We start from the raw sequence: 27,935 nt of genomic DNA on the forward strand, positions 1-27,935 counted from the left end.
TGGCTCCTGCTAGCACTTCCTATGCGTAGATCACGGTGGTAGTTTGGGTAAATTGGAAAGTCCAGCTGCAAGTGGTGACAACAAACTTGTTCGGTTTTGTTCTGTTGATGCCAGAGGTGCTGTTACTGAGGCGTTTAAGTCCTGGGAGGGAACTCCCTGAGAGCATTTTCATAGAGCAAGACCTCCTCCTTTTCAGCCATCCAGTTGGACTCAGCCAGGCAAAGGCCTGCTGACATTTTTCCACCATCTTTTTCTTGGCCAGCAAGGTGAAGTAGTTAAGGATGTCTTCTGAGGTCTGCTTGACACTGAAAGCGCAGGACTGAAGATAGTTCTTGGTAGCCAGTTTCCATTTCTGTGCCCTGTCCTCAGCTCGATATTTCTCAGACTCCATCGCTAACTTCTGTATTTCCTCTTTGCTCAGTCGTCCTTTGTTGGCCTCCACGACAATGGGGTTCATGCTGCCAGCAACTTTGTCCAGGGCAAACACAGTCAAGATGCCATCTGCGTTTACGTAGAAGGTCACTTCCACCAAGACCATGCCACGAGGGGCGGGGGAAATGCCCTTCAAAAGAAAATGGCCAAGCAGGTGGTTCTCCTTGGTGGTAGGGCTCTCTCCCTCATAGGGTCGGATGAGCAGGTCAGACTGGTGGTCATCAAAGGTAGTGAAGGTCCGAGTTACCACTGCTGGGATGGCACTGTTGCGTCTGATCAAGGTGTGCATCTTCCCTGCACCCGTCTCAATCCCCAAAGACATGGAGACCACATCCAGAGCAAGCAGGCCCCTTGTGACTTCTGACCCGTCTCCCAAGAGGACGGCAGCTTGAAGAGCTGCCCCACGGGCAACAGCTTCATCTGGGTTGAGGCTTTTATTCAGCTGCCGACTGCCAAAGAAATCCTGTAGCATCTCCTGGATCTTGGGGATGCGGGTGGAAGCACCCACCAGGACTACATCATGGATCTCGGCCGGGCCCAGCTTTGCATCCTGTAGCGCCCTCTCCACGGGCTTCAGGGTCCCTTGGAAGAGGCTGGCACATAGCTCCTCAAACTGCGCCCGGGTGATGTCTGCATGGAAGTCGATACCTTTGTACAGACAATCCAAGTCAATACTGGCTTTGATGTTAGAGGACAGGGTACGTTTGGCAGCCTCACAGGCCATCCTGAGCCTCCACACCACTCTCCGGTCTTTGCTGATGTCCTCCTGATGTTTCTTTAGGAATGTCTCTATGAAAAAGCTCACTAGGCAGTTGTCAAAATCATCCCCTCCCAGATGGGTGTCCCCAGTGGTGGCCTTCACCTCAAGGATACCCCCATCAATGGTTAGGATGGAGACATTGAAGGTTCCTCCACCCATGTCAAAGATAAGCACATTGCGTTCTCCATTGCTAGGGCTGTCTAGACAGTAGGCTAAAGCGGCAGCTGTAGTCTCACTAAGGATCCTCAGTACATTGAGACCAGCGATTGCCCCAGCATCTTTGGTGGCCTGACGCTGGGAGTCATTGAAGTGGGCTGGCACAGTAAGAACAGCATGGGTGATGGTTTGGCCCAAGTAGTCCTCAGCCAGCTCCTTCAAGTTACCCAGCACCATGGCAGAGATCTCCTCTGGGTAGAAAGCTTTCTCCTTCCCCTTGTAGGACACCTGTACCTGGGGCTTCCCCTCAGCTCTCACTACCTGGAAGGGCCATAACTTCACATCTGCCTGTACAACAGGGTCCTCATATGTTCGGCCAATCAAGCGCTTGGTGCTGAATATGGTGTTAGGAGAGTTGAGGGCTGCCTGGTCCTTGGCCTCGTACCCTATCAGCCTCCCTGTCTCAGTGAAGGCCACACAGCTGGGCATGGTGCGGAGGCCCTGGCTGTTACCAATTATTTCCACCTTGCCATCTCGAAAGAGCCCCACACAGGATTTAGTGGTGCCCAAGTCGATACCAATTGCTGGGTGTTTCAGAGCAGGCTTGGGTGAATTCTTCTCCATGACATCACACTTTGCCAAAGAGGGATTCTCTTCATAGGCTGGTTAAACTCTCTTAAAAGTCCCCTCAGCAGAGCTAGCGGCAACGCCTGCTTTGATTCAGATGTGTCTCAACAAGGTGAGTAACCTAGCCAGTTCATCAGGTTCTCTCCAACAGGGCAGGTGGTAGCCCCTTCCTGGGTCCCCTCCCACTCAGCCGTGCTGGTAGCTTTCTCTTGGCTGCCTCTTGATCAACATACTCTGCAGCCCCTGCATACACCTTGGTGACCTCACAACATGTCACAATACAATTGAAGGCTTTCAGCCAATAACAGCAGAAATTGTGGATGCAACTCTCAGCTCTATCCACATTACTCACCATGGAGAGTTCTCTTGATTACTTTAACCATCATGGGGGTTGGCAAATCATCATTAGGTGGGAGAGTGGGCTGTTCTTGGGGAAAACAGCAGGGGATCTTATGAATCAGATGCATTCCAATGTGGAGGTCAGTCTGGACATTTGGACAGAATGTTAGGATGACTGAGCTCACTAAAGCTTCTAGTGCAAGCCAGCTAACTCCATGTCTCCCTAAATTTCAGCTGGACTGGGTTTTCTCCTTGCACTAACTAAACTGTTGCACAACATGTGACACCCACCCCAGAGGCAGCTGCACTTTTCTGGGTGAGTCATCTTTGTACAGCTCTGCTGTGTGGTTGTTAACAGCTACCATGCTCTAATCCCACAGACAGCTGCATTTCAGCACTGGATGATTATCTCTGTAATACATTTTCTGATTCTTGAAAAAGCAAGTTAATTATTCACAAAGCACTGGACAAAAGGAGAGTCAGAAATGGAAGAATCTGTCCATAAAACTTACTGAAGTAACTGTTTGGGTATTGAAAAACCCTACAATGTGAAACAGAAGAGAACCTGAATCAAGTTTTTCTTTGGCAAATTCTTTTACTCCTTGAACAGCCAAACCATTTGCTTTCTAAGCTGTTGAACATAAACTTCCAAATACAGACTCTATGGAATGGGATATAGGCTTATGTGCAAATGCAAAATATGGCACAAGACTGAAGGGAAAAAACCTGCCTACAACATGAACCTAACAAGCCATTTTTCTTGACATGTTACTCATAATATTTCAGATCCTAAGAAATAAGTTTTAAAACCCAACATAAGCCAGTTTGTTTTTTACTTTTGTCAGGGAGGGCAAAGAAAACCAATTAATATCATTCAATTTTCAGAATAATGAAAGTTAAAAAGTGGCACAAAAATTAAATGTAAAAACTTTTTTTCTGAAGTCTTAAAATCAGAAAACATTCTATCACTTTCACTTTTTACGAAAGCTTTCTTTTGAGAAAAAACAGGTTTTGGGCCACATTTAGATTCAGAGCACCTGATCTACATCAGTCAAGATGGCAGTTCTTGTCAGTTAATTTTTATCATTAAATTTAATACACTTCTGCATTGTAATGGTTTAGCCTTATATCGTTCCAGTAACTACACTTCCTAAGGCATTACTCTTACAAATACGCTCCAGTTCCCCAGCAGTTGATGAAGCTATGCCATGGGCTGCTGTGCATACTTTTGGCGCAAAGGAAGCTGCAATTTGAAATGCCAGTCCTAACCCAAACTTGACAATAGTGGCAAACTGCAGCTTGCATTATCTATTGCCATCCAAAAAAAAGCCAAAATCTCACTGGTCTCCACACACAGAATCCTACCTCCCTTTCTCACTTCTCTTTTAGACCCACTTTCCTTCCACTTTTGATGCATCTACACACCCATCAGTTTCCTCTCCTCTGCCCCCCTCTTAGCTCCTGGCTCTCACACAGCTCCCCCCAATCGCATCTGCTCCCCCTCCATTGGTACTGGCAGTATTATGCTAGCACCTCATGTGTCTCTCCTCAACCTAGCTGCTCCACCTCCCCCGTCTTCCTCCTCTACCCCATCTCCTGTTTTTCCCCATCCTCTCCTCCACCATCTCCACTTCTTCCTCCCCCCATCTCCACCCTCATCCCCTCCTCCACCTCTTCCATCATTTCCTCTCCTTCCCCCTGTCCCCTCCTCCACCGCTTCCTCTCTCTGCCCCCGCCCCCACTTCTCCCCCATCTGGCTCCGCCCCGGAAGCCGGCAGACCTCACTCTCACGAGCCTTCCCCACTTCCTGTCACCACCGCGCAGGGGCTTCTGGGGCCCTTCCGCCTCAGTGGTGCCCTCGCGGGAGGTGCCGGATGCTGGAGGAAGCCCCAGGGCGGGCGCCAGGGGTGACGTCACGGCGCCGTTCACTGCCCGGATGGGAGACCTCCCCAGTGACGTAAACGCTCCCGCTCCACCCAACCCCAAGCACTTCGACGCTCCCCGCCCCCTCACACACGACTGGCATTCCGGAGGACCAATGGGCGCCGTGAGACTGAACATGGTCGCCCGCCGCTCCCGATGAGCGACGTCCAATAGACCCAATGGCGGTGAGGGGTGGGTCATCCCCGCCTCGCGGCTGCCCGACTGCCCGGCCTAGGTTAGGCTGCGTCTGTCAGTGAGGGCGGCGGGATGGCGGCGCTTTACGCCTGCACCAAGTGCCATCAGCGCTTCCCCTTCGAGGCGCTGAGCCAGGGGCAGCAGCTGTGCAAGGTGCGGGGGCGGGGCCTCGGGAGGGCCCGAGGGGGCTATGGGAGGGGTTGGGTAGTCCTGGCAGGGGTGGGTGGATCTGGGGGAAGTGAGGAAGGGGCTGGGGGGGGGTTGGTGGGTGCAGTGGGGGCGGGGGTGAGGGCCGCGGGAGGTGGGGGGTTGGGAGAGCCCTGGGAGGGGATTGGAGCTCTGGGAAGGGTGGGGGGCTGGGAGAAATGGGGAGATGATGTGGGGGCCCTGGGAGGGGGTGGGGACACTGGGAAGGATGGGGGAGAGGAAGGGGACTGGGGTGCCAGGGGAGGAAGGGGGGTGGGGGCCCTGGGAGAAATGGGGAGAGGCTGTGGGGGCCCTGGGAGGGGGTGGGGACACTGGGAAGGATGGGGGAAAGGAAGGGGACTGGGGTGCCAGGGGAGGAGTAGAGAGAGGATGGGGACTCTGAAGGAGTTGGGGTGCTGGGAAGCGTGGGAATCTGGGAGGGACTGGGGGGGTCTGGCAACAATGGAAGAGGGGATGGGGGCAACCTGGAATGGGTGATGGTAGGATGGCTGGCAATGGCCGCTGTGAAAGATATTTCTGCTTTGTCCAAGCTGCTCCATTGTTGTGTTTGAGGGGGATTGCTGAGCTTTTGGGGCACTTGTGTGGGAAAAAAGTTCTAACTCTACTTTTTGCTGCAGGAGTGTCGGATTGCACATCCCATTGTCAAATGCACTTACTGCAGGACTGAATTCCAACAGGAAAGGTACATTTCTGCTGAGCTTAAATCAGGGGTGGGCAATAATTTTTGCAGAGGGGCTACTTTGGGAATTTTGGTAAATTGTCTGGGTCCAGCTCCTGGTCCCTAGAAGAGATGGGGCTGGAATGGGGTCTAGAAAGAGGGTGTGTGTATAAGACCAGATCTACACTAGACATTACGTTTGATTGTAGCTGTGCAATTCTAGCTATGGCAATCGAGTAGCTAGAATCAGCTTATCTACAGTCGAGTGAATTGGCCATTCTCATAGAGGGAGGTCAACAGGTGAAGACATACTCTGAGAGGGAGACTGTGTGTGTGTGTGTGCGCCTGTGTGCACTGGGTAAGTTTCTGAAAGACTCCATGTGCTGTCTCTTTCAGACAGGGGAAGTTGTCTTGCTCTGTTATGTCTCTCCTCCCCACCCCCTGCAGAGATGGGGTATATGGGTGCAGGAGGGAGAAGAGTGCATATGTGAGTGAATGTGAATGTCACAGCTGGCTGCTTGAGAAATCTTAGAAATAGTTCACTGCCTCTTAAGACAGGCCCTGTTCTCAGTCACTCATGATCCTTCAGGCTGGAGCAGTTCTGTTGTGTGTGTTCCTCTCCCCGACCCCTGCCCAGTAGAGATGGAGTGCAGGGGGGCAACCTGACTTCAGCACTCCCCTTGTCCCTTCCTGTACCAGCATCTCATACCCTGGCCCACCCTGATCTTTACATATCACCCATAAAGACTGAAGAGACAGTTTGACGGCCTTGCGAGTTAAGCTGAAAAAGTGAATGTGGTACATGATGTCAGTTGGGATTGGGTTTATAATGTGGGAACAAGGCAGAGAGCTGCCAAACTAATTTCACATAAGCCAGTGAGTATCAATCAGTTGGTCATAAACTTTGGTTAACTAGTGGCCTATGCTGCCTATGATTTGGTGAAAGTGTTCCTATTGTGTTGTTTAAACCCCTGAGCCATCCTTTCTCTCCACTACTGTTTTCTGTTGCAGAATGTTCCTGACATTAAACAGCTGTCCCCCTCTCTTCTCTTCTCATCTCCTTTCATTTCTTTGTGGCCATGACTCGTATATCATTTGGTTCCCTGAAACTGTTGTTATGACCCTTGCATTGTGCCTTGAAGGATGCAGCACTCGAAGTCATACAACATCCAGGTGGCCAGTGTTGTGCCACTTGAACGGGCTCTAATTTTAGTTCCAGTCTCTGTCAGGGCACACACATTCTGTGCTTTTAGTTTTGTAGCATGGTGTGGACCTGGCTTGGGAGTGGTCAGCTGTATCTTTCTGTGGAGGGGGTGCTGGGGGCAGCCAGCCCTCCATGCTGACCAGAGTGCACTGAAGCACCCAGAAGTGGCATGCTGGTGTGATTTAAAGGGCCCAGGGCTCCAGCCACCATTGCTCCTGTAGCAGTGGTGGTGCTCAGGAGCCCCGGGCCCTTTTGAATCACTGGGCCCCAGGGCAACTACCCCCTTCCCCACACTCCATCGGCTGGCATGGTTGTCTGTTAGAGGAAACTCAGCTCTCAAAATATTGTTGACACAATTGTCCTTCATTCTTGCTTTTTCTAAATCTTTTGTTTTAACAGCAAAACTAACACAATATGCAAGAAATGTGCTCAGAATGTGAAGCTCTATGGAACGGTAAGTACTAAGGATTCTCTTGTTCACATTCATTATAATTGTGTCTTTCATCCCAAAGCATGTTAGAGCCTGTCTGTGTGGAGGTTGTTTCACCCACTGCTGATACTGAAATGTAGTGTCCTTATGATGAACTGCAATACTTCACATTAGTTTAGGACAGTAAACTACCTGGAGGATTTAGGGAAGCCTGAATGTGATCACCTACATAGAAATTTGACCAGGAAACTGGATGAACATTTCTTCCATTTAGGATGGGGTTTGAAACTGAGGTCCTGACCACTTGTCATTAAAGATCCTTTGGCACCTTATAGAGAAGCGTATAACTTCAGGTGTCCTGGCTAATCACATATACTGAAGTTAGATTGGACCCCTGATATGTGGCTTATTTAGAAACGTACAAATCTTGGGTCACATGAATATGGGAGTGTTTGAGTAACAGGGCAAAAAAAAAAAGCAAATGCACAGGTGCAACATACTCACAAAGCATTGTTAAACTGTACAATATCTGTCTTTTTTTAAAAGCCAAAACCATGTCAGTACTGCAACATAATAGCAGCATTTATTGGCAACAAGTGCCAGCGCTGTACAAACTCTGAGAAGAAGTATGGGCCACCACACTCCTGTGAACAGTGCAAGCAACAGTGTGCATTCGACAGGAAGGATGATAGAAAGAAGGTAAGTTTCCATGGATAATGGGGCTGGAAACATCAGTATCAGTCTGTTCATCTTCTGTACAGGGTCACAGGATTTCTGTAACAGTAACACATCAGCTATGAAGTATTTGCTGGCCATCTCATAAATTTACATTTGCCATGAGAGGTGTTACAATGCTAACTTCATTGGATTGCTTTATATTTTTACTACTGTAGCTCCTTGATCACAACGTATTCTGAACTGGACTGAGTGTAGGTGCACAAACAAGTGGAAAGGGACTCTGGTATATACATCGGACAAACGGGACAGTCTCTACGTAAAAGAATAAACGCACACAAATCAGACATCAGAAATGGCAATATACAAAAACCCGTAGGAGAGCACTTCAATCTCCCAGGCCACACAGTAGCAAACTTAAAAGTAGCTATCCTACAGCAAAGAAATTTCAGGACCAGACTCCAAAGAGAAATTTCGGAGCTACAATTCATCTGCAAATTCGATGCCCTCAGCTCTGGCTGAAACAAAGACGGCGAATGGCCGGCTAAATACAGAAGCATCTCCCCCTCCCTTGGTATTCACACCTCCAGATCAACTGCTGGTAGTAAGCCTCACCCTTGCTGACTGAGCTAACCTTGTTATCCCCACCCTTGCTCTGGCTTATTTATACCTGGCCCTGCAGATTTCCAAGACCGGCGTCTGATGAAGTGAGTCTGTGCTCATGAAACCTCATGCTCAAAACTTCTCTGTTAGTCTATAAGGTGCCACAGGACCCTTCATTGCTGTTACAGATCCAGACTAACACGGCTACCCCTCCGATAATAGAGTATTAGTGTCTAGATTTCCAAAATATGCTCCTTGAAGGTCCAGGTGTTTATAAATACCCAAATTGTCTCGGATGTGAGTTTGTATTTCAAAATGTCTAGGAGAACACATGATGCAATAAGAAAAGAAGCGTCCGCTCAGAACAGATGGCAGGCTGTACAAATTGTTTTATCATTCTCACTTCACTAGCAGCGCTGAAAGCGGTCAACACCTTTCCAGCCACTTCAGGGATCCTGCGAGTCACTGCTTGTGTGTTGTTTGTGATTGTGTACCTGGGGCTTGTCTAGTCTGTGGTTGAGATGTGGGGGAGGAGGTGAGATAAAATCCTCTGACTCTACTCCTTGGCCTTTCAGGTGGATGGGAAACTGCTGTGCTGGTTGTGTACATTGTCTTACAAACGGGTCCTACAGAAGGCCAAAGAACAACGTAAACACCTGAGCAGCTCTTCGCGGACGAGCTTGCAGGAGAAGGAGCAGTTCAGCAGGCTCAGCAGTGGTAGCCACTACAACAGGTAATGTGGTGCATCTGTGCTGCCTTTTAGAATGTTCCTCCTTGTGTGGAACACACACACTGGGGGTGAGCCAGCAGGAGAACTGAATGTTTCAAACTCCTCAGACCCTCTTCCAGCAAAGGTGGGAAAATGTCTTCGGCCTCACTGCTGCGGTACTGTGGTGATGTTTAACATAGTTTATATGTTTTTTCAGTTAAGCCAGAATAATTCTGGCCTAACGAATATGCAAACCCGTTAATTCTGGCCTAAACTCCTAAGAGTGTCACAGCACTACTCAGGGAGGCAACTCTATGGTGAGATCTGTTTTAGGTAACATCGCCTGACATGTTACGCTGTTTTCTCAAATAATTAAAGGTAAGCAGCGTTTGTCAAATTGCCAACAGAAGTGCATTGACTCATGCAGTAGTCCTGCTCTTCAGTGGGGGTGAAGCTGCGATATGGACAAGTGAAATGACTTGTCCCTGATGACACAGCAGGTCAGCTGACAGGGGCTAGGACTCCTGACTTCCACTCTACTGATCTGACCACTAGGCATGTTTCCCCAGCATTCAGAACTGATTCAGATCAAACACTGTAGCTGAGATCGCCTGGGAGTTTCTTTATTATCATCGCTAGTTCATACATCTGGGGGCTGCTGTTGGGTTATTCTCAATGGGGGAACCCAGACCTTCAATTCCCACATGGGGGTGAGCTGATTGGGAAGGTGGCCATTTCTGCTCCTTGCGCAGAGGATTACCGTTCTTGTTGGTGTTGGGTCAGCATTGTTTGAAGCATACAATGTTCATGTACCTAAAGGTTTGACTGAAACACTGTATAAAATAAACTCTAGTTCCTCTGTAAGGAACAGTCTTTTATTTGGTCATTGCTTTGCTTTGAGCTCTCATCTCCCTAAGCTGATTGTTGAGGGTGTGTTTTAGGAAGGATGGTATGTATCTGTGCTCCTTTCTTGCTTCCAGATAGTCTCTGATTCACAGGCCTTCTAGGTTCTGACATGTTTCTTCATTGTTTTTTCATCATAGCCAGAAAACTTTATCCACCTCCTCTATTCAGAATGAAATTCCAAAGAAGAAACCCAAGTTTGAGGCCATATCAGCCAATGGTGACAGGTGAGCCAGGTGACAGGGGAAGATGCCAGCGGGTGGTCTCATTTAAGTTTGCAAAAGAGAGAATTGAGTGCAACTAGCAGGATACCTATATGACAGAATGGGACTCTCAAACATTGGGACTCAAGGGCTCCATTGAGCAGCTTTCTGGGACCCCATGGGCCAAGCCTCAATGGCACACAAACATATGCTTGAAAAATCAAAAGATGCCCAATATTTATACTTGTAAGAAACTGTTTGTTGGTTGAGTTCAGCAGCAGTTACAACTAGCAGCATGGATCGGCTTCATCCTTGCCCTGCAATGATGGGGGACTGTGGCCACAAGCTGTATGATAGGGTGCTGGTCTGTAATTTGGGCTCTTCTGGGCTAGAATGTTGTTTGAGTACAAACGAGGCTGCAATCAGAATACAGGATAGAATGCAGGGAGACAATTACAAGATGACAGAATATGGATAGAAACCTTATTTTCCCTCTTCCTGTGGAGGAGGGAAAGTGGACCTGATTCAGCTGCTGCTGTATGCATGCTGCTCCTGTTGACATCAGAGCTTGCTTGCAGCAGACACAAACTCACTAGTAATATCAGGAGAGAGTGAGATGGATTTTTTTTTTTACACTCTTGTACATGCATATTTTCATTCCTCCCTTTCCTCTCTAATTCTCAGCGTTCCTTCCTCTCCCGAGATGCTTTGCCCCCCTACACAGAGTGCCCCGTCCGTCTTGGTGCAGTGGGCAGCTTCCCAACAGAGTCCCGGTGCCCGTCATTATCCTGTTTCTCAAGGCACTGACGTCCTGAAGTGAGATCACCTATCGTTTTCTCCCCTGTTGCCCTCCTGCCCTGGGAATTGTCTTCTCTATGAAAACTGTCCCTGTCGATGGTTCTCCTTCCATATGACATTGAATTGGGAATACAGAGCAGAGCGTAGGCTCATTAGTGCTGGGGGGGGTTTTATTAAGTCTGTTGAAGTACTGGTAGAGCGCTCACCGTTTATTATTCATCATTTAACTCCAGGTCACCTCTAAGCCCATTGTCTGTGACTACTGATGTAAGAAATGCTGAAGCATGAAACTGAGTTTAAAGAATTCTTTAGGGTGTAGCCATTGCAGAATTCTTTAAACTGAGCTTAGTACTGATTACCTACATCTACACGAGCCCCAAACTTCGAAATGGCCACGCAAATGGCCATTTCGAAGTTTACTAACGAAGCGCTGAAATGCATATTCAGCGCTTCATTAGCACGCGGGCGGCGGCAGCACTTCGAAATTGACGCGCCTCACCGCCGCACGTCTTGTCCAGACGGGGCTCCTTTTCGAAAGGACCCCGCCTACTTTGAAGTCCCCTTATTCCCATCATCTCATGGGAATAAGGGGACTTCGAAGTAGCCGGCATCCTTTCGAAAAGGAGCCCCGTCTGGATGAGACGCACGGCGGCGAGCCGCATCAATTTTGAAGTGCCACGGCCGCCCGCGTGCTAATGAAGCGCTGAATATGCATTTCAGCGCTTCATTAGTAAACTTCGAAATGGCCATTTGCATGGCCATTTCGAAGTTTGGGGCTCGTGTAGACACGGCTATTGACTGGCAATCCAATGCCACCTCCCATGGCCAGAACAGGTTTGGCACTAGCAGTCGTCGAGCAAGCTGTCCTCTACTAGTACACCTCAAACTTGTCCTCTGTGGTCTGTTCAATCTTTGGCACCTCCACTGGGGCTGCCAACTGTATTGCAGAACAGTGCCATTTACGATGTTGGAACTTGTTAAATATCTGATCGCTAGGAGCTGGAGTGAGCTCCTTTAACTCATTTCACATAAACTACCATGCAGCAAGTAACAGAGCTTGCTCACAGGTGACCTGGAAGCACAAAGGCTCCACGTCCTATTACCAATTCCTAAGTTATCCGTTCATAAAAAGTTGCAAGTGATAAATAAATTACTTTATTTCAGGTTACTCTGGTACCATCTCTTGATCTCACTTTAAAGCTGTGGCAGGCAGTGATCCTCACCAAAACTTGCTCTGGTGTAAATCCCATTAAGAAGTTCTATGTAATTATAATGACTGCTACGAAGTTCCAACAATGGGCTCTGTACTGTCCAAGACAAAAGGTGCAGCCATTTTAAATACATGTGGCTTCACTTTTGTGGGGCAGCAGTGACACTTGCTGGTTGGTGAAGTTTAATTCCGGGCGTAATTCCTGGGAGAGGTTCCAGAAAGATAAATTCTGTGACTCAGCTGCCCCTATTTTTAACTCCAAAGTGTGGCTCACAGAGACTCTTTCTGCGTGGATGAGTCCTTTGTATTTGAGATGAAGGCAGCTACATCTTTATGCAGGGTAGGTGCTTGCCTGAGCGCTGGCACACTGCCAATGCCCAGCCTTTGGATGGGCCAAATTTGTGTGTTCTTGGGCTGACTGACCTGGTAACAACCCTTTCATGGTCCAGCTTTTCTCTGCTCTTCACCTGCGGGGGCTTTCCATCTTGGTGGGTGCAGGTTGGGAGGGGGGCGCTGTGTTGCATTTAGCTGCAGAACTCTCTCTGGGCCTCATGTACATGTTAAGTATCTGAGTTGATGATTCTCATGTTCTGTCACATGTATTGAGGATTCTTGAGTGACATCTGAGTGACTCATTTTAAAATGTCATGTTCTGGAGTTTTTTTTTTATGGTTAATGAGGGCCTGGGGGTTTGAATTCTGAAGTGTAGGGAGCAGAGTGGCTGAGAGCACTGGCTAAACCTGGGATAGCACAGGCTGAAGTTAGGTAACCCTCACAGTCCAGCTCTGTCAGTGCCACTCAGCACTGACCCAGAGCAAATCCTGCCCACAAGTCTGACAATACAGATCACTCAGTTCACTGCTCTTCCACTCATGAGTCCCACCCAGCTCTGATGTCATGTTCCGCACCTTGACTTGAGCACCTGTCTATGCCAATTCTGAGCCACTTCAATCCTGGCCAGCTGCACCCAGCCAGGGTTCTCCTGAACACAGGCTCACAGATCAGGTTAATTTCACCTGTATTCCTCCTCCATGGTTCCTTGAGGACTCCCAGTCCAGAGACCCATGTGTCTCCTCTCCTGAACTGGGGTTGATCAGGCTGCACAATTCCTTGCTTTCACTGTGATGTCTCCAGCAAGCCAGACTGCCTGACCAGGTGAGTATCTGGATTTTGCTCTAAGGTGAAGACAAGGCAGAGAAAACACATCAATAAAAATCAAAGAACCTGCATGCATGCTCAGAAGCTTAACAGAGATCACACCCCAACTCCAGCAGGGCCTCTTGTAGCAGTTTTCCATACACATAAGTTGTCCCCATGGTTACACATTCATGCCAGCCTTGGGTCAGAACTAGCATACTCATGAATAGTTCAGTCTAGTCGTTTCTTGGGCCTTTGATCTTGAGACTCTGGGAGACGCTGATTTCCAGACCATGAGTCTCTCCTGGGACATAGCTTTAAAAGAGAGGGTTTTGCATTGCGGTGGTGGAGAATTTGGATTCGTCTTCTGCCAGAGATTTTCCATGCAAACCACTTGACACTGTTGCAGAAGTCCTTGTCTAGTCCAGTGGCTCTGAACCAGAAGTCCGGGGACCACAAATAGATTTCAGGGGGTCCACCAAGCCGGGCTGTGATTAGACTTGCTGAGGCCTAGGACAGGAGGCTGAAGTCCCACCACCTGGGCTAAAGTCCGGAGCTCCAAGCCATGCCACCGGGAGCTAAAATTAAATCTTGAGCAACTTAGCTTTGCAGGGCTCCCTGTGGCCTTGAGGCCTGGGGAACTGCCCTGCTCTGCTTGCTATCCCTTAAGTTTGCTTGTTCTATGCAAAATAAGTTTGTTATGCCACAGGTGGGCCATGGGAATTTTATAGCATGTGGTGGGGGCCTCAGAGAAAATGTTTGAGCACCCCTGGTCTAGTCTGTTATTCAGTACAGTCCTTTGAAGTGTAAAACTTTCCCAGGGGTCACATCCTCTGTCTCCCTAAGATGGGTTACATGCAGTTCCAGCCCACAATAATACACTTTTCATTTAATACAGTGGGCCCCCAATTCAAGAAAGTTTTCAAGAATATTGCATGAAAGTGCCATGTTTGTCTCAATGAGGGATTAGATTAAAACACTAAAGTAAACCCTCAATTTTTATGAAACCCAGTGGACTTTGGGAACAATGGATGTCCCCCCCGCCCCATTTTTTCCTGAAGTCCACTGGGGTTCATCAAATCGCTGCTCCCCCACCCCACCCCAAAAAAAAAAAAAAAAATTAAAGGACTTACCACTGGTGCAGCCTGGAGGAGCTGCCACCGCCTCTGCTGGAGCTGCCAGGAATACATGGCAGCTCTGGCGGCAGCTCCTCCAGGCCCATGCGTTGGCCCCTCCAGCTGCTCCAGTCACGTGGAGGGGCAGCTTCAGCCACACACAGTGAGGCATCTCTGGCTGTGTGGCAGGGCACCTCCAGCCATGTGCGGCGAGGAAGCTGCAGCCATGGGGAGAGATGCCTCCGGCTGCAAGGCAGCTGCAGCCGTGTGGCCAGGTGCCCCCAGCCACGTGCAGCAAAGCAGCCCTGGCCACGTGGTGGGGCACCTTCAGTCATGTGTGGTGGGGCAGCTGCAGCCACATGGCCAGGTGCTTCCAGCCACGGGTGGAGAAGCAGCTCCGGCCGTGCGGCGGGGAGCCTCCAGTGACACGGCAGGGTCCAGCAGCTCCTCTGGTGAATGGCAGAGGTTTTTTGGGGGGTGGGGGCGAGGGAAGGCTGAGACTGGGGCTGGGGGACCCTGGAAGGGGGGGGTGGGAGGGTGGGTGGGCAGGTAAACCCTCACATATAATGAACTTTTGGCAACAGTGGATAACCTTCCCCCACATTAGTCTGCTATGTTGAGGGTTTACTGTACACTCCTTTCCAATTTGACCACAGACAGAGTCCATTTCCAGGACCTGAAGGGCTGGTGTGCTGACTCGGGCCGTCTCTTCAGCACAGAAAGATCATAAAAACCTTTACCTGGTCCTTGTGAGCAGCAAGACAGAGATGTGTTCACCCATATTGTCTTGAGGGAATACTGAGCCGGAAGTGTTCCCATGTGCAGAAACCTTCTGTGCTGATTACTGAAAAGTACTCAGTTTGCAGATGTGAAGAGAGTGGCTTGGAGTGAACTGCTTCTGCTCTGATGCCATTAGAGCAACCTTAGGCCAAGCTATTTCCATTTAGAAAATAATTGTTTCGGCAGGTATTTCATAATAGGGAGGAAATGTCTCAGTCATCTTCAGTGTAATTTGAATGTTGACCTTGATTGTGTCTCTTTAAACCTACTCAACTTTAGTAACAATGTCTCCAAACAGCTGAAACATCATCCCTGAGTAAGACTTCGGTTGTAGGAAAAGCGTCACCCCAGAATTTGGCCTTTTCTAACATGTGCAGGTATCATTGTACCATGGTTTGTATGTGTCATGGGCATTTTTCAGTTGGACTTCTTAAAGAAGCCCTTTTTGAAAATGTCGTATTGTTTGTTTTTCACTCTTATTTCTAATTTTGTAGACAACTTTGAAGCTTCCACTCCTAACTTGAAGTTAGGGTTTGAGATTCATTCAAGACAGGGAATAGAAACGCTTGTCTTGTTAACATGATTTTAAAAAAGTACCTTCTGATTTCTTTTTTCACCTTGAAGTAATTGCAGGAGCATGTTACTGCAGTTCGACCTACAATTATCTGATTATACTCAGAGATCAGTAAAGCAGATGCCTTGCCATTCTGGAATGTACTTACAGCCTGCACTTGCATAATTGACTCCCTTCCTCAGCATCTATTTCTAGGCACCAAACCCAAGAGTGAGTTCAGGATCTTTTTTGGTATGGGGCCTCCGTTCTTTCTTGTGACTTGCCAATATTTCTTAATGATGCAACAGGGCGAGAAGCTCTCTTTAAAGCAGGCTTCAGATGACTATCCTTTTAGTTTTTTGCTGCGGAGAGCAGGTGGGTCTTTCTTCCAGTATTCTCTTCTGCCTTAATGAGTACTTTTGCCCAGAAGTAAGCTAGGGAGTGAATAATTTCCCGAGTGGATGGCCCTGGGAAGGCTGTGAATCTCATGACAATGTTGATTGCCTTTGGATGCAGCAGGGGGATTCATGGAGCAATCTTGGAACTGCTAGCTCCAGGAACTCATGGAGGGTGGGGCAGATCCCACAGAACAAAGACGACCCAGGACATTGTAGACTGGTCAGACTAACTTTGCTACCACAACAAATGATTAAACAGTTAATTTGCAAGTATGACTAATAGGTTGATGAGGAGTAGCCAGTGCAGATTTGTCGAGAACGAATTGTGCCATATCAACCACATTTCCTTCTTTGACAGAATTACTTGCCTAGTGGATGAGAGGAAGCGATAGATGTGATATGTCTTGGTTTTAGCGAGTCTTTTGACACAGTCCCATCTGACGACATTGAGAAATGTGGTCTAGATGGAATTACTCTAAGGTGTGTGCACAGCTAACTGAAAGGCTGTACTCAGAGAGTAGCTATCAGTTGTTCGCTATCAGACTGATACAGGGTGACACGAGGGGTCACATGACCTCCAAATGCCCTGAATGGAAGCGCCAGCCAGCCGCTGATGGGTGGGAGGGTCCAGCCCCCTGCACACACTGGCAGTGGCAGGGGAAGAGAAGCAAGGCTGCTCCAGGGGAAAGGAAGAAGTTGGGGCGGGGTGGAGCAAAGGCAAGGAGAGGCAGGGCCTGGATGGAGGAGAGATGTCTTGGGCTGGGGGTGGGTCACATGGCCAGTGGTCCCCTAGGTTTCCCTCTGAGCAGTCACTTCTAAACTGATAGGACTTATTTGGTATGGTCCTGCTAGTGTCTGTTCTGGGTCTGATACTAGTCAGTGTTTTCACTAATGATTTGGATGATGGAGTGGAGATTATACTTCTAAAATCTGCAGATGACACCAAGCTGGAGAGGTTGTAAGCACTCTGGAAGACAGGGTTAGAATTCAATGTGACTTTGACAGTTTGGGAGCATCTCTGAAATCAACAATATGAAATTCCATAAAGACCAGTTCAAAGCACAACAATGAGGAATAAAAAATTAAATATGCCACTACAAAATGGGGGATAACTAGCTCGGTGGTAGTACTGCTGAAAAGGATTCGGCAACTGTAGCAGATCACAAAATGAATATTAGTCAACACTGGTGCAGCTGTGAAAAATGCTAATGCCATCCTGGGGTGTATTAACAGTAGTGATGTGTGTAAGGCGTGGGAGTTAATTGTCACACTTTACTTAGCACTAGGGTGACCTCATCTGGGGTACTGTATCCATTTCTAGGTGCCACACCTTATGAGATATGTGGACAAATTGGAGAGAGTCCAGAGGAGAGCAGCAAACATGACAAAAAATTAGAAAACCTGACTGAAAGGGAAGGTTAAAAATTGAATGTGTTTAGTCTTGAGAAAAGCATGTTGAAGTGGGGATCCTGAAAGGCTGCTGTAAAAAGGATAGTGGTCAGTAGTTCTCCAGGTCCATTGAAGGTAGGGCAAGAAGTCATGGGCTCAATCCACACAAAGGGAGATTGAGGTTAGATATTAGGACAAACTTTGCAATTATAAGGCTAGTTAAGCACTGGAATAAGCATCTAAAGGAAGTTGTGGAATTCTTGTTTAGCACCAGGTTGGACCTTTCACAGATGGTTTATATTTCCTTGGCCTTGCCTCAGAACAGGGGGTTGGACTTGATGGCCTGTCTATGATTTTGAAAGCCCATTGTGGCCAAGGAACAGAGCAGGATAGGCATTGACTTACTTGTAAATACAAAATTCAGTGAAGAAATGTGGCTTCCCCTCTCCTCCCCACACACAGAGTTTAACACTGACATGCTGTTCAATACCTCTTGTCTAGATCAAGCCTGTAACACAGATAAATCCGCACAGACCCACAGCATTAAGCTTCCATTTGCTCCCTGGCCAGGAATTCTTCCCCATCCCTGCAAGACTTTCCTGTTACTCGTATGACCTATGCTCCACTGGGAGTACAAGGATGTCAGTCACATAAGTCAACTCTCTTAATTGAATTTCTTGCCTTGGACCCCCAATAGTGACCCTCCCACTCACCACCAAATAAGGGCCTTTCTTCACCATATCCATGAGCCTTTGTTCCATCATTCAACCTCTGTCCAGTTAGCTTCTGCCTTTCAAAGGGCTGAAGAAACACCCTGGGAAGGCAGGCAGCAGATATTCTTATTCCCATTTTACAAAGGGTGAAGCTGAGGCACGAGTGATGTAACTTGTCCCGGGCCACAGAGTGAGTCAGTAAACAGTTATGGTTACATTTGTAATCTGGTGATCCTTGGCTTTCTGTGCATTAAGCAACAGTGCATTTGCCTGAGACTCCACCCATGTTAGTTCAGAATTCACATTCCAAATCCTGAGTCCAGGTGAGATACTTGCATTATTTATTATTAATTTTTTAAATAACGTATACAGCATTAACATATAATATTGGGAAACTATTTCTTAGCACCAATGAGTAACTATTAGATATATTCAAAAACACCAAGAAGTCCTGTGGCACCTTATAGACTAACAGATATTTTGGAGCATAAGCTTTCGTGGGCAAAGATGCATCCATCTGATGAAGCAGGTCTTTGCCCACGAAACCTTATGCTCCAAAATATCTGTTAGTCTATAAGGTGCCACAGGACTTCTTGGTGTTTTTGAAGATATGGACTAACTCGGCTACCTCTCTGATATTAGATATATTGTAATGACAGGCTAAACGGTCCAGAAGTGGTGGCTAGGTAGATACGTGGGGCAGGGACTGTCTCTCTATTTTGTGTTTGTACTATGACAAGCACAGTGGGAGGTCTGGCCATGACTGGGTCTCCTAGGTATTACTGCAATTTGGACAATATTAAACTTACCTGTACAGAACATAGATACTTCATGGGGAAACTTCGTGCTTTATCTGAGGTGGGTAATGTGCATCTCACTCAAACAAGCTCTGAGCCAGGCAACTAGATTCATAGTGTCTGACAGCATGTGACTGGCATCCCAAAAGGATGTCCATGTCTTTTCTTCACCCCTTACTTCCTGAATTATCTTTTTCTCCTTTGATGTGATAATGAAGTTTTTCCTCGAATTATTGGGCCATGGCTAGAATCAAAATACGAAAAGCCCAATGCTTCTCTTCCTGGTTCCCTTCTCTCCCTCCCCTTTCTATTGTTTGTTTACTTCTCAGGATTAACTTGTTTCTTTTCCTGTTCCATGGTTACCAGGATCTTGATTTGCATTTAGTGAAAGGTTTCTCCCTCTACACTTCCATGGATTCCTTCTGATCTAAAGAGGCTTCACAGTTGATTGTGTAAAATTTCATTAACTCATTGATTGCTTTTCCCCACGTCTTGGTTTGAAAATGGATAATTTCCTTGCAAGTAAAGGTAGTCACAGACAGTGTCTAATGGTTGAAAACATCCCTAGAAGTCCTCAGTTGTTTCTTACTGAACACTTGAATATTCAACATGTTGTCATAGATACAAATCAATATTGCATATCAGGACATCACCATCATGCCATGTGACTACCTCTGAATCCCAGTGATGTCGGTTTATTAGGCTGCGGGGCAATATCTCCTGTAGCCTTTGAGGTAACTTTGAAATGAGGTTACTTTGAGATGAAGTTATTCGGATGCAGCTTCCGGAGACGAAATCTCCTTTTTCCTGATGTCATCTCTGAACGGAGGTCCATGTTCCAGTGAGTAAAAGGAGGTTTGATGAGATCCTTTCCCTTCTCTCTCTTACAGCTTTTCTCCAGACCTTGCCCTGGACTCCCCGGGCACTGACCACTTTGTTATCATCGCCCAGCTGAAGGAAGAAGTAGCCACTCTGAAAAAGATGCTGCACCAGAAGGATCAGATGATCTTGGAGAAAGAGAAGAAGGTACAGCTTTCTCTCACAAACTGCAGAGGGGATTACAAATTAAAGGTCCTTACCTTGCATATGTGTACAGTGTCTGTCTTGGTAGCCTTGTGGAAACCAGCTAACACTCAGGTGGGTGCTGTCTGCAAGTGGGTTAAAGACTCAGGCACTGTGGCAGGAAGAAAGGTGGCTTTCTGGCTGTTTGAAGGTGGGATGGCAGAGAGGATCAAGTTCTGACCATCCACCGCCACTTAATGAATATGATCCCTTTGCCTTCTACTCCCAGTATGCCCAGTCTGACATGCTGCCAGTCCTCGAGCATTGCTGCAGGCCATGAAATGGCAATAAGCAGGTCAGCTGCATAAGGGGACCAAGAAAGCCCAGAGCTGCTCCGTGTGCACAGGTAACACTGACGTGAGCCTCAACCCCAATTCGTGGCGTCCCAGGCAGCTCTGCTAATGTACCCTCCAGCCTGGCAGCTTTCACAGCATAGTGGGAGAATCTTCTTTCTTACTCAGAGTATGTCTAGTAACAGTCAGACTTTATATAGCGCGCTACAAATGTTAATTAATCCACTCCCACAAACCCCACTCCAACAAGGATAATTACCATGATCTCCATTTGAGGGAGAGAGAAAATGAGGCACAGAATGGTTAGTGGACTGTTGGTGCTCAGCAGGGCAGAAGTGAACGAGAGCTGTCAGTGGTCAGCTCCTAGGGAAGTGAGGGCAGAGACTAAATGCTCAGTGTCACAGAAAGCACTGGGGTTATAATAGATTCACCTGAGCTGGGGCCCTACAGGGATCCCACCTTTGCTATCAGCCTCAACTCTTGATGCAAGTCCTTTGGCCTGCAACCGGGCAGTTAAATGTTCTGAACCCTCTTTGGCCGACAGGATCTGTTACCCCACAGGTGCCAATTTCTGGATGTGTCCCTTTCGCCAAGGTGGCTTGCACTGATACGCTTCCCAGGCCAGGACATCCATCCATCTGGGACAAAGGAATCTGGGCACTCCCCTTTTCTCCTCACTCACCCAAATGCTGCTTGCTTGTTTCTCCTTAGATCACGGAGCTCAAGGCTGACCTGCAGTACCAAGAGTCCCAGATGAGGGCAAAAATGAACCAAATGGAGAAGACACACAAGGAAGTGATGGAGCAGTTACAGGTGACATCATGTCTGTTCTAATTTGTTGCATTCTGATCTCTGCAGGAGTGAATGAAAACACTGCCTAGATCAGAACGCTTCGCAGGCTTCCCCCCGCACAGGTCTGCTATTGCCTTGAATACTGCCTGTGGAATTAGTATATGGCCCCACAGTACTCTGCCAGTACACCTGAATCTTTGCAGCTCCCCTTGCTAATCTCTGTCTGAGCTGTTTTATTGCATTGTGTGGCATAGTTGTGTCCCCAGTAAATTGAATGGACACCATGAAATGCATTTTACTTATTAGATATGTCATGTTTGAACACAGGCCTATTTGTCTACCCATTGCATCATGGAGCTCTTGATTTATTAGTTCAGTAGCCAAGGAGAACAAAGGGTAACAAACAAATTTCAGAGAGGTAGCTGTGTTAGTGTGTATCATCGCAAAAACAAAAAAGCAGTCCTGTACCACTTTAAAGACTATCAATACAATTTATTAGGTGAGCTTTTGTGGGACAGATCCACTTCTTTAGATCTGGAAAATCTTGATAAATGATAACTGAGAGGAAGAGAATTTAACAGAAGATAGAAAAAAATGAAATAAAAACTGACAAATCAGCTAGACAGGAGAGGAGGAGGGGTGGAGAAAGCGGAAGAGAAATACAACAAGTCCTGTGGCACGTTATAGACTAACCGATATTTTGGAGCATAAGCTGATGAAGCGGGTCTTTGCCCACAAAAGCTTATATCGGTTAGTCTATAAGGTGCCACGGGACTTCTTGTTTTTGAAGATACAGACTAACTCAGCTACCTCTCTGATACTTACCACCATGCAAGGAAAAAAATAGTTTCTGCAAGTGTTTATCAAGTTGTGGGCTGCCTGGGATCACTACAAATATCAAGGGCGGACAATCTGTCCATGTAATGCCTAAGGTCGTTGATATCTTTGAGTCCAAGGTAAAAAAAGTATCCAACTTACGAATGAACTCCAGTTCAGATGTCTCCTGTTGTAATATGGTGTTAAAACCTCTTTGTTTTAGAATGCAGATTTTTAAGTTTTGGATGCTATGACCTGTTGTGTGGTTGCTAGTGAGAATTTTCCTGAGGTTAGGAAGTTGTTTGTAGGAAAGAACAGGTCTGTCACCCAGGCATGTAAGAATGCAGCAGCATGTTCCAGTATAGATTGTTGATAATGTGCTGGAGGGGTTTGAGTTGGGGGCTACAGGTGATGACAAGTGGTGTTCTGCTATTAACGTTCTTGGGCCTGTCTAGAAGTAGCTCACTAGCAACCACATGCCACACCACAGAACTACTAATCCTGGACCTTTCCTTGCAACAAATGCCATTGCCAGCTCTGTCCACATATTTACACTGGGGACACCATCACTGGACCTAACCACGTCAGTTACATGATCAGGGATTCATATTCCTGCATGTCCACCAATGTGATATATGCCACCATGTGCCAGCAATGCCCCTCTGCCATGTATGTTGGATGAACTGGACAATCGCTTCGCTAAAGAATAAATGGGCACAAATCAGACATTAGGAATCTGAATACATATAAGCCTATCAGTGAGCATTTCAATCTAGCAGGTCATAGCATCCAACACTTAAAAATCTGCATTCTAAAATAAAGAGACTAACCCCAGATTACAAAGGGAGAGATCTAAATTGGAGTTCATTCTCAAGTTTGATGCTTTCCACCTTGGACTTACACATTATGCACCTTATGCATTACAAGTATAATTTCCCCACCTTTGTAGTGATCCCAGGCAGCTGACTTAACTCCATAGACACTTGCTGAAGCTATTTTTCTTCCCCTTTCCTCCCTCCTTCTGTCCTATCTATCTGATTCATAAGTTTTTATTTAATTTTTTTCTGTCTTTCTGTTAAATTCTGTTCATCTCAGTTATCATTTTATTAGGATTTTCCAGATCTGAAGAAGTGGGTCTCTCTCATGAAAGCTCATCACCTAATAAATTATATTGTTAGTCTTTAAAGTGCTACAGGACTGCTTTTTTGTTTTTGTAAACAAAAATTTGTTGGACTAAATAAATATCATTGTAAAGAAATCTGTTTGCTTACAGGAAATGTCTATTTTTGATCAGGCCATGAAAAGAGTATGTTGGTGGGATGGATTTTGGTCTGAAGAAGAGAGCAAGTCAACAGGGAATTGGTTAAAAGAATTCATATACAGGATGCAAAGTTCATCTCCTTAATTACTCTGTCTGGAGCTTACAATCACCTAAAGCTCTAGCAATGAGGGGAGGGAAAAACACTCGGGTGCAGATAAGACAAACCAGAAAATGTTCTTACCCCATCACCACACACCCAAGTTAATTATTAGGGCAAGACAAGTTTTTGTAGATTACAGTTGTCAGAAATCTATCACTACTTGAGTTCAGGTCCATTGTGCAACTTAATTTGTCTGAGACTATCCAAGGTTTTGAGTACAGTTCTCTTCTGTATGTTGTTGTCTTGTGAGGGATAGGAATTGAGACCTCTTTATTTGGAAGTAAAATATTAGGAGACACCAGATGGCTTGTGTGGGTGACAATGGGAGTCAGTCAGCCCCTGATCTCTTATTTTGGTTCCCTGAGTCTTCCCAGGTGACCCAAAATTCCTTCCCAGTTAGGTGGCCTTTGTAGAAAAAGCTGACAGTCTCATTCCAGTTCCTAATAGATTAGACAGATGTTCATGTTTGTTGCCCCTGCCTGGTTGCCTTTCTTGGCAGTCTCAACAGAGAAGCCAATGGGAACTGAGCTCCCTTTTGTCTTTTGAGACCCACCCTCTACATCAAAGCAGACACACATCTGTCAGGCAGCATGTGGGGAAGCTGGCACTTCCACAGCGTGTACTGTAGCTGTTTTACGGCCAGAGAGAGGACTTCAGTCCATCATCTTTTAATAGCAGTAAACTGCTCAGTTTTTTAAAAATCAAAGATAAATCAAATGACTGAACTGACTTGTCCTCGCACACCAGTCAGTCCTGGGTGGAGAAGTGTGTGTGTTTTAAACTGAGCTCTAAATGAGAGAGCCCAGAACTTGGTCATTCCAGCCTGAGTATAATACTTCAGCTAGCACTGGGAGAGGCTTTGGAAATGATTTTTCTGCAATGATTCCAAAATAAAAGTTCAGTTTGTGGCAGTGTATTGTGGGTGCCTTGAAGTGTTCATTAGAATCACTATGTTTTTAAAAAAATTCTTGAATATCCTGGTTTTTGGAGGGGGTCCAGGTTTGTGTGGGTGCAAGAGGCAGAGGTAATTCCTTTCTACTCTAGTGCTGCATAGAGTATCAGTTCTCTTGTTTGTGATCCATCTGCCCAGGGCAGCTGGAGACGTGACTGATACAAATTCTCCACTGTAGCACCTGTATGTCCACTCGATGCAGTTTGCAAACTGAACCAGAACAACCGTGGCTGGCTTTGCATGCAGACAGCCATCATCAACTTGCGCTGTACCAACAAAACAAGCAGAAGGCCAGAGAGTTTGGAGAGTGGTGGTTCAGAGGCTGTACAATAAGACATAGAGCCTTGTACTACTAGGTTCCTTCTTTGAATCCAGCCTAAGTTTTTGAAGTGACTGAAATTTAGCAGTGACTGACATAAGAAAGACGATAAGAAATCGTCTCGTCACTTGTGCGTGGAGACCTGGATTCATATCGCACAGCTCATCAATGCAACGGTGCTTCCTGGTAGCGTTGGCAAAGGGTACGAGGCCAGGAGTACTGATCAGGTCATTCACTCCTACAGCCAAAGAAGACCATAGATTCAGTGGGGAGGGGGGGAGGCTTGCACTGCTGCTATTCCTGCGCCTTTGTTCTGTGGACTTTGGTGTCCAGAGCTGCTAATCTAGCACTTCTCCCAAACAAATAATGGGGGGTTGGGGAATGGAAGCTTCCCAGGTAATTCCCCATGGAACTAAAAGGCCCCTCCCTATTTTGTCTAGTGAAAAACCACTTAATCTGTTGCACTTCATGATGGACGCTGGTTACCAGCAGCAGGTGGGAAGGAATTTCTTCCCCTCTACCCTCTTTCCATTTTGACTGGTCAGGTGCATTGGAATTTTCCTGCCTCTGTAGCTTCAGGTACTTCCAGCTGGTGGAAGTAGAACACCAGACTTGCTGGTGTGATCCAGTACCGTAACTTCTACATCACTTTTGGTCGGCATCCAAGAAGCCAGCTGTGCCTGTCCGGGTTGTTCTTGGGTAACAATGATCCATGCCATTAAAACTCCCATTTTCACTGTGTTTCCAGGCCAAGAACAGAGAACTCCTGAAGCAAGCAGCTGCCCTATCCAAGGGCAAAAAGCCTGAGAAGTCAGGAGCAATAACCTCCCCTTAAAAAAAACAAACAAACTGGGAGCTTCCCCAGCATTAACCAAGGAGGCCTGTCTGTTCAGCTGGAATCCAAAACCTCAGTCTTGTTACTACCCTATTGCTGTGGACTCGATGGAAACGCCTGGCGTGTGTTGCCTTTCGACAGCATGTTTGAGTGTGTCTGGTTTCAATATCTGTTGAATACTGTTATGTAGTATAGTGATACATGGGGAACAGAGCCCCGCACATCTAACTGGCTGCCATGCTGTGGAACCAGTGGTCTCCAGAAGACACCTGTTTGGAAGACAGATATTACCACTGCCACTTTACACGTTAGGAAAGAGGCATCCTGTTACATTGGACACCTGTCTCTGCAGTGTCCAATCTGCTGGCCTGAGGCACAGTCCGGTGTTGGCTGTTTTTCAGGCTTGCCAACAGCTTTGGAGGCATGATGAGAGCTTCTTTTTATTCCTTCTTGCAAGGGGAAGACCTTAATAGTGCTCTCCAGCAGGAGAGAGCAGAAGGGAGCACACGGATCTTCCCGGCACAGTTAAGCTGTATTTTAATTACTTTTCTAAAACTCAGATTATATATTTATCTTGGGTTTTTACAATCTAGACTTGGCCAATCTAACCGCCTCTTTTAATAACTTTTGGCGTGAGAGTCTTACAGAATAATTGCATAGAACCATCCAGTGGCCCTGTGGGGCTCTGGTTAACAGTAACGACTGGGTTCAGTTTATGTTAGAAGTGGATTGGTCTAATCTATCCTCTCTGGCACTGCTCTTTGCAGTAATGGCAGATGAGCGCTTGAGACTCTTACACACTCCTCACCTCCCCTCAGTCCCAGATCAAGTTCATCTCCTCCTCTCCACCCTACCTCACATTTTATATACCTCCCTTCCTGACTAAGCTGTAGCATGAGGCTGGTTACAAGAAGTGAGATTCATCAGGTCAGTAGTGACATGAAGTAGGAAGTGTTTTGTGGATGCTGGGCAGAGAAGCCCTCAACCCCCATCCTCCACAAAAGCCAGTAGGATAAAAGGCTAAGAAAAGGGTATTTGCTTTTCTGAAACAGTCTGACTTCAGAGGCAAAGAGGCCATAAACTGCTCTAGCAAAGTCAACCAGAATGCATACTCCCAACCCAGGCTCATTAGAGGAGAGCTGAGCTGAGTAGCACAGCTGTCTGAGCCTTGCCTTCAGGGCATTTGTTAGAGGGGGATTAAAGAGCACTCTGCTATTGGGGGGAAACGTGCAGATGGGCACTCAAACCAGCAGTCTCGGGCCCGGTTACTCCATGAAATCCCAGTGGGCTGCTGTGTTCACACAAGGTGAAGAAAGACCCCACCCTGAGACAGAGGTGGAGTCGTGGGAAGGAATAGGGGAAAGAAACAACCCTAATGTGTACAGGAACCAAATGGAAAGAGATGAGATACCAAGCCTTTGGGATAGGGACAGCGGCTCTAGCTGGGTTTTTATAAATCTTTTTAAGTAGAGAATTATGATTTTTTTTTTTAAATTAAGATGAGTTCATTCAAAGGCACTTCTCAGACATCAGCTTTGTGCGTGGATGAGCACACTGAAGCATCCAGGACTGTTGTGTATTTTTGTTTTTCGCGACTACAGGATGCTAAGAAATCATTGCACTCGGGCAAAGTGCGACAGCTGGAAAAACCCCACCTAATTTTATACTTCATGTATTTTTAGAAGCAGTCTGAAATACATTACTAGGATTTTTTTAAAAGGGGGCTTTGGTTCTTAGTTTCCCTCAGTACACAGAAAGGGAGAAGGGCCTTGTATATATAATATTTTTTGGTTTTTGTTTTTTTTTTTTAATTGTGACACATTGATCATGCAACTAATAATGTTTCTTTGTATGTTTGTAATAATGGAGATTTTAAAGGGATGCTTTGATTTGTACAAAACTCTGACAAATGTTAAAAGTGTTTTAAAAAAAAATCCTCTTAACCTGTGTGATATTTTCTGCTTGCCCATTTTTGAGCGAGTCCATAAGAGGCATCCTTAGCTCTCCACTGGCACTCATTGGTCTGGTGATCCTGCCTGTGCATTTGAAGCACAATGGTTTAAGGATGATACTCTTGGGTGTGTTGTGTATAAAGAATTCAACAGCATTTTCTTTCATCCAGCTTTCTTGTACTTTTACTTCTGTTTTTTAAATGCTCATAGTCAGAGTTGTTGAAAGAATCTTTTTTACTTACCTAGTTACATCCATCCACTTCAAATTTATCTAGGATGTGCCAGAGAAGATGATCCTCTTTCATTTGGCTTTCCCAGCTGGAATTGCTGCATGAATCAAAATCAAGCTGGGAACAGCACTGCCTTTAATGGGGGAAAAGAGTAAGGCTAAGTCTATACTAGACATGGAAGCTGACCGCAGATACGAGATTTTAGTTATGTCATTTGCGTAGCTAAAATTGATGTATCTATGCTCAGCTTATTTGTCTGTCTTAACAGGGGAAGATCGACGGGAGCGTTTCTCCCTTCAACCTTCTTTACTCCTTGCTTCTCGTGAGGAGCACAGGGATCAACTTAGAC

At 46.6% G+C, this 27,935-nt stretch overlaps 2 protein-coding genes across 4 annotated transcripts; one reads left to right on the forward strand and one right to left on the reverse strand.

The window, feature by feature from the left end:
* On the reverse strand, nucleotides 1–2,135 carry LOC142001330 (heat shock 70 kDa protein 1-like). Its single transcript, XM_074976420.1, has one exon. The coding sequence runs from the start codon at nucleotides 1,970–1,972 to the stop codon at nucleotides 20–22; it is 1,953 nt and encodes a 650-aa protein (XP_074832521.1). The 5' UTR covers nucleotides 1,973–2,135; the 3' UTR covers nucleotides 1–19.
* Nucleotides 2,136–4,453: 2,318 nt separating this feature from the next.
* FAM76A (family with sequence similarity 76 member A) lies at nucleotides 4,454–27,415 on the forward strand. 3 transcript variants are annotated; one of them, XM_074976267.1, is made up of 10 exons: nucleotides 4,454–4,585; nucleotides 5,257–5,321; nucleotides 6,901–6,955; nucleotides 7,478–7,630; nucleotides 8,785–8,942; nucleotides 9,962–10,048; nucleotides 10,709–10,840; nucleotides 19,805–19,940; nucleotides 20,981–21,082; nucleotides 25,318–27,411. In XM_074976267.1, the coding sequence occupies exons 1-10, from the start codon at nucleotides 4,505–4,507 to the stop codon at nucleotides 25,402–25,404; spliced, it is 1,056 nt and encodes a 351-aa protein (XP_074832368.1). In that variant the 5' UTR covers nucleotides 4,454–4,504; the 3' UTR covers nucleotides 25,405–27,411. The 3 variants fall into 3 exon arrangements, with proteins under 3 accessions (XP_074832368.1, XP_074832371.1, XP_074832370.1); XM_074976270.1 differs by lacking the exon at nucleotides 7,478–7,630 and having other exon boundaries at nucleotides 25,318–27,415; XM_074976269.1 differs by lacking the exon at nucleotides 10,709–10,840.
* The last annotated feature ends 520 nt before the right edge of the window (nucleotides 27,416–27,935 follow it).

This window comes from Carettochelys insculpta, chromosome 24 (assembly GCF_033958435.1).
Source record: "Carettochelys insculpta isolate YL-2023 chromosome 24, ASM3395843v1, whole genome shotgun sequence".
Lineage (NCBI taxonomy): Eukaryota > Metazoa > Chordata > Testudines > Carettochelyidae > Carettochelys > Carettochelys insculpta.

Coding starts and splice junctions, on each gene's coding strand:
- LOC142001330 (XM_074976420.1), bottom strand. CDS start 1,972: ATGGAGAAGAATTCACCCAAGCCTGCTCTGAAACACCCAGCAATTGGT.
- FAM76A (XM_074976267.1), top strand. CDS start 4,505: ATGGCGGCGCTTTACGCCTGCACCAAGTGCCATCAGCGCTTCCCCTTC. Junction 5,322..6,900: donor ACTGAATTCCAACAGGAAAG/GTACATTTCTGC, acceptor TTGTTTTAACAG/CAAAACTAACACAATATGCA. Junction 19,941..20,980: donor TCTTGGAGAAAGAGAAGAAG/GTACAGCTTTCT, acceptor GTTTCTCCTTAG/ATCACGGAGCTCAAGGCTGA.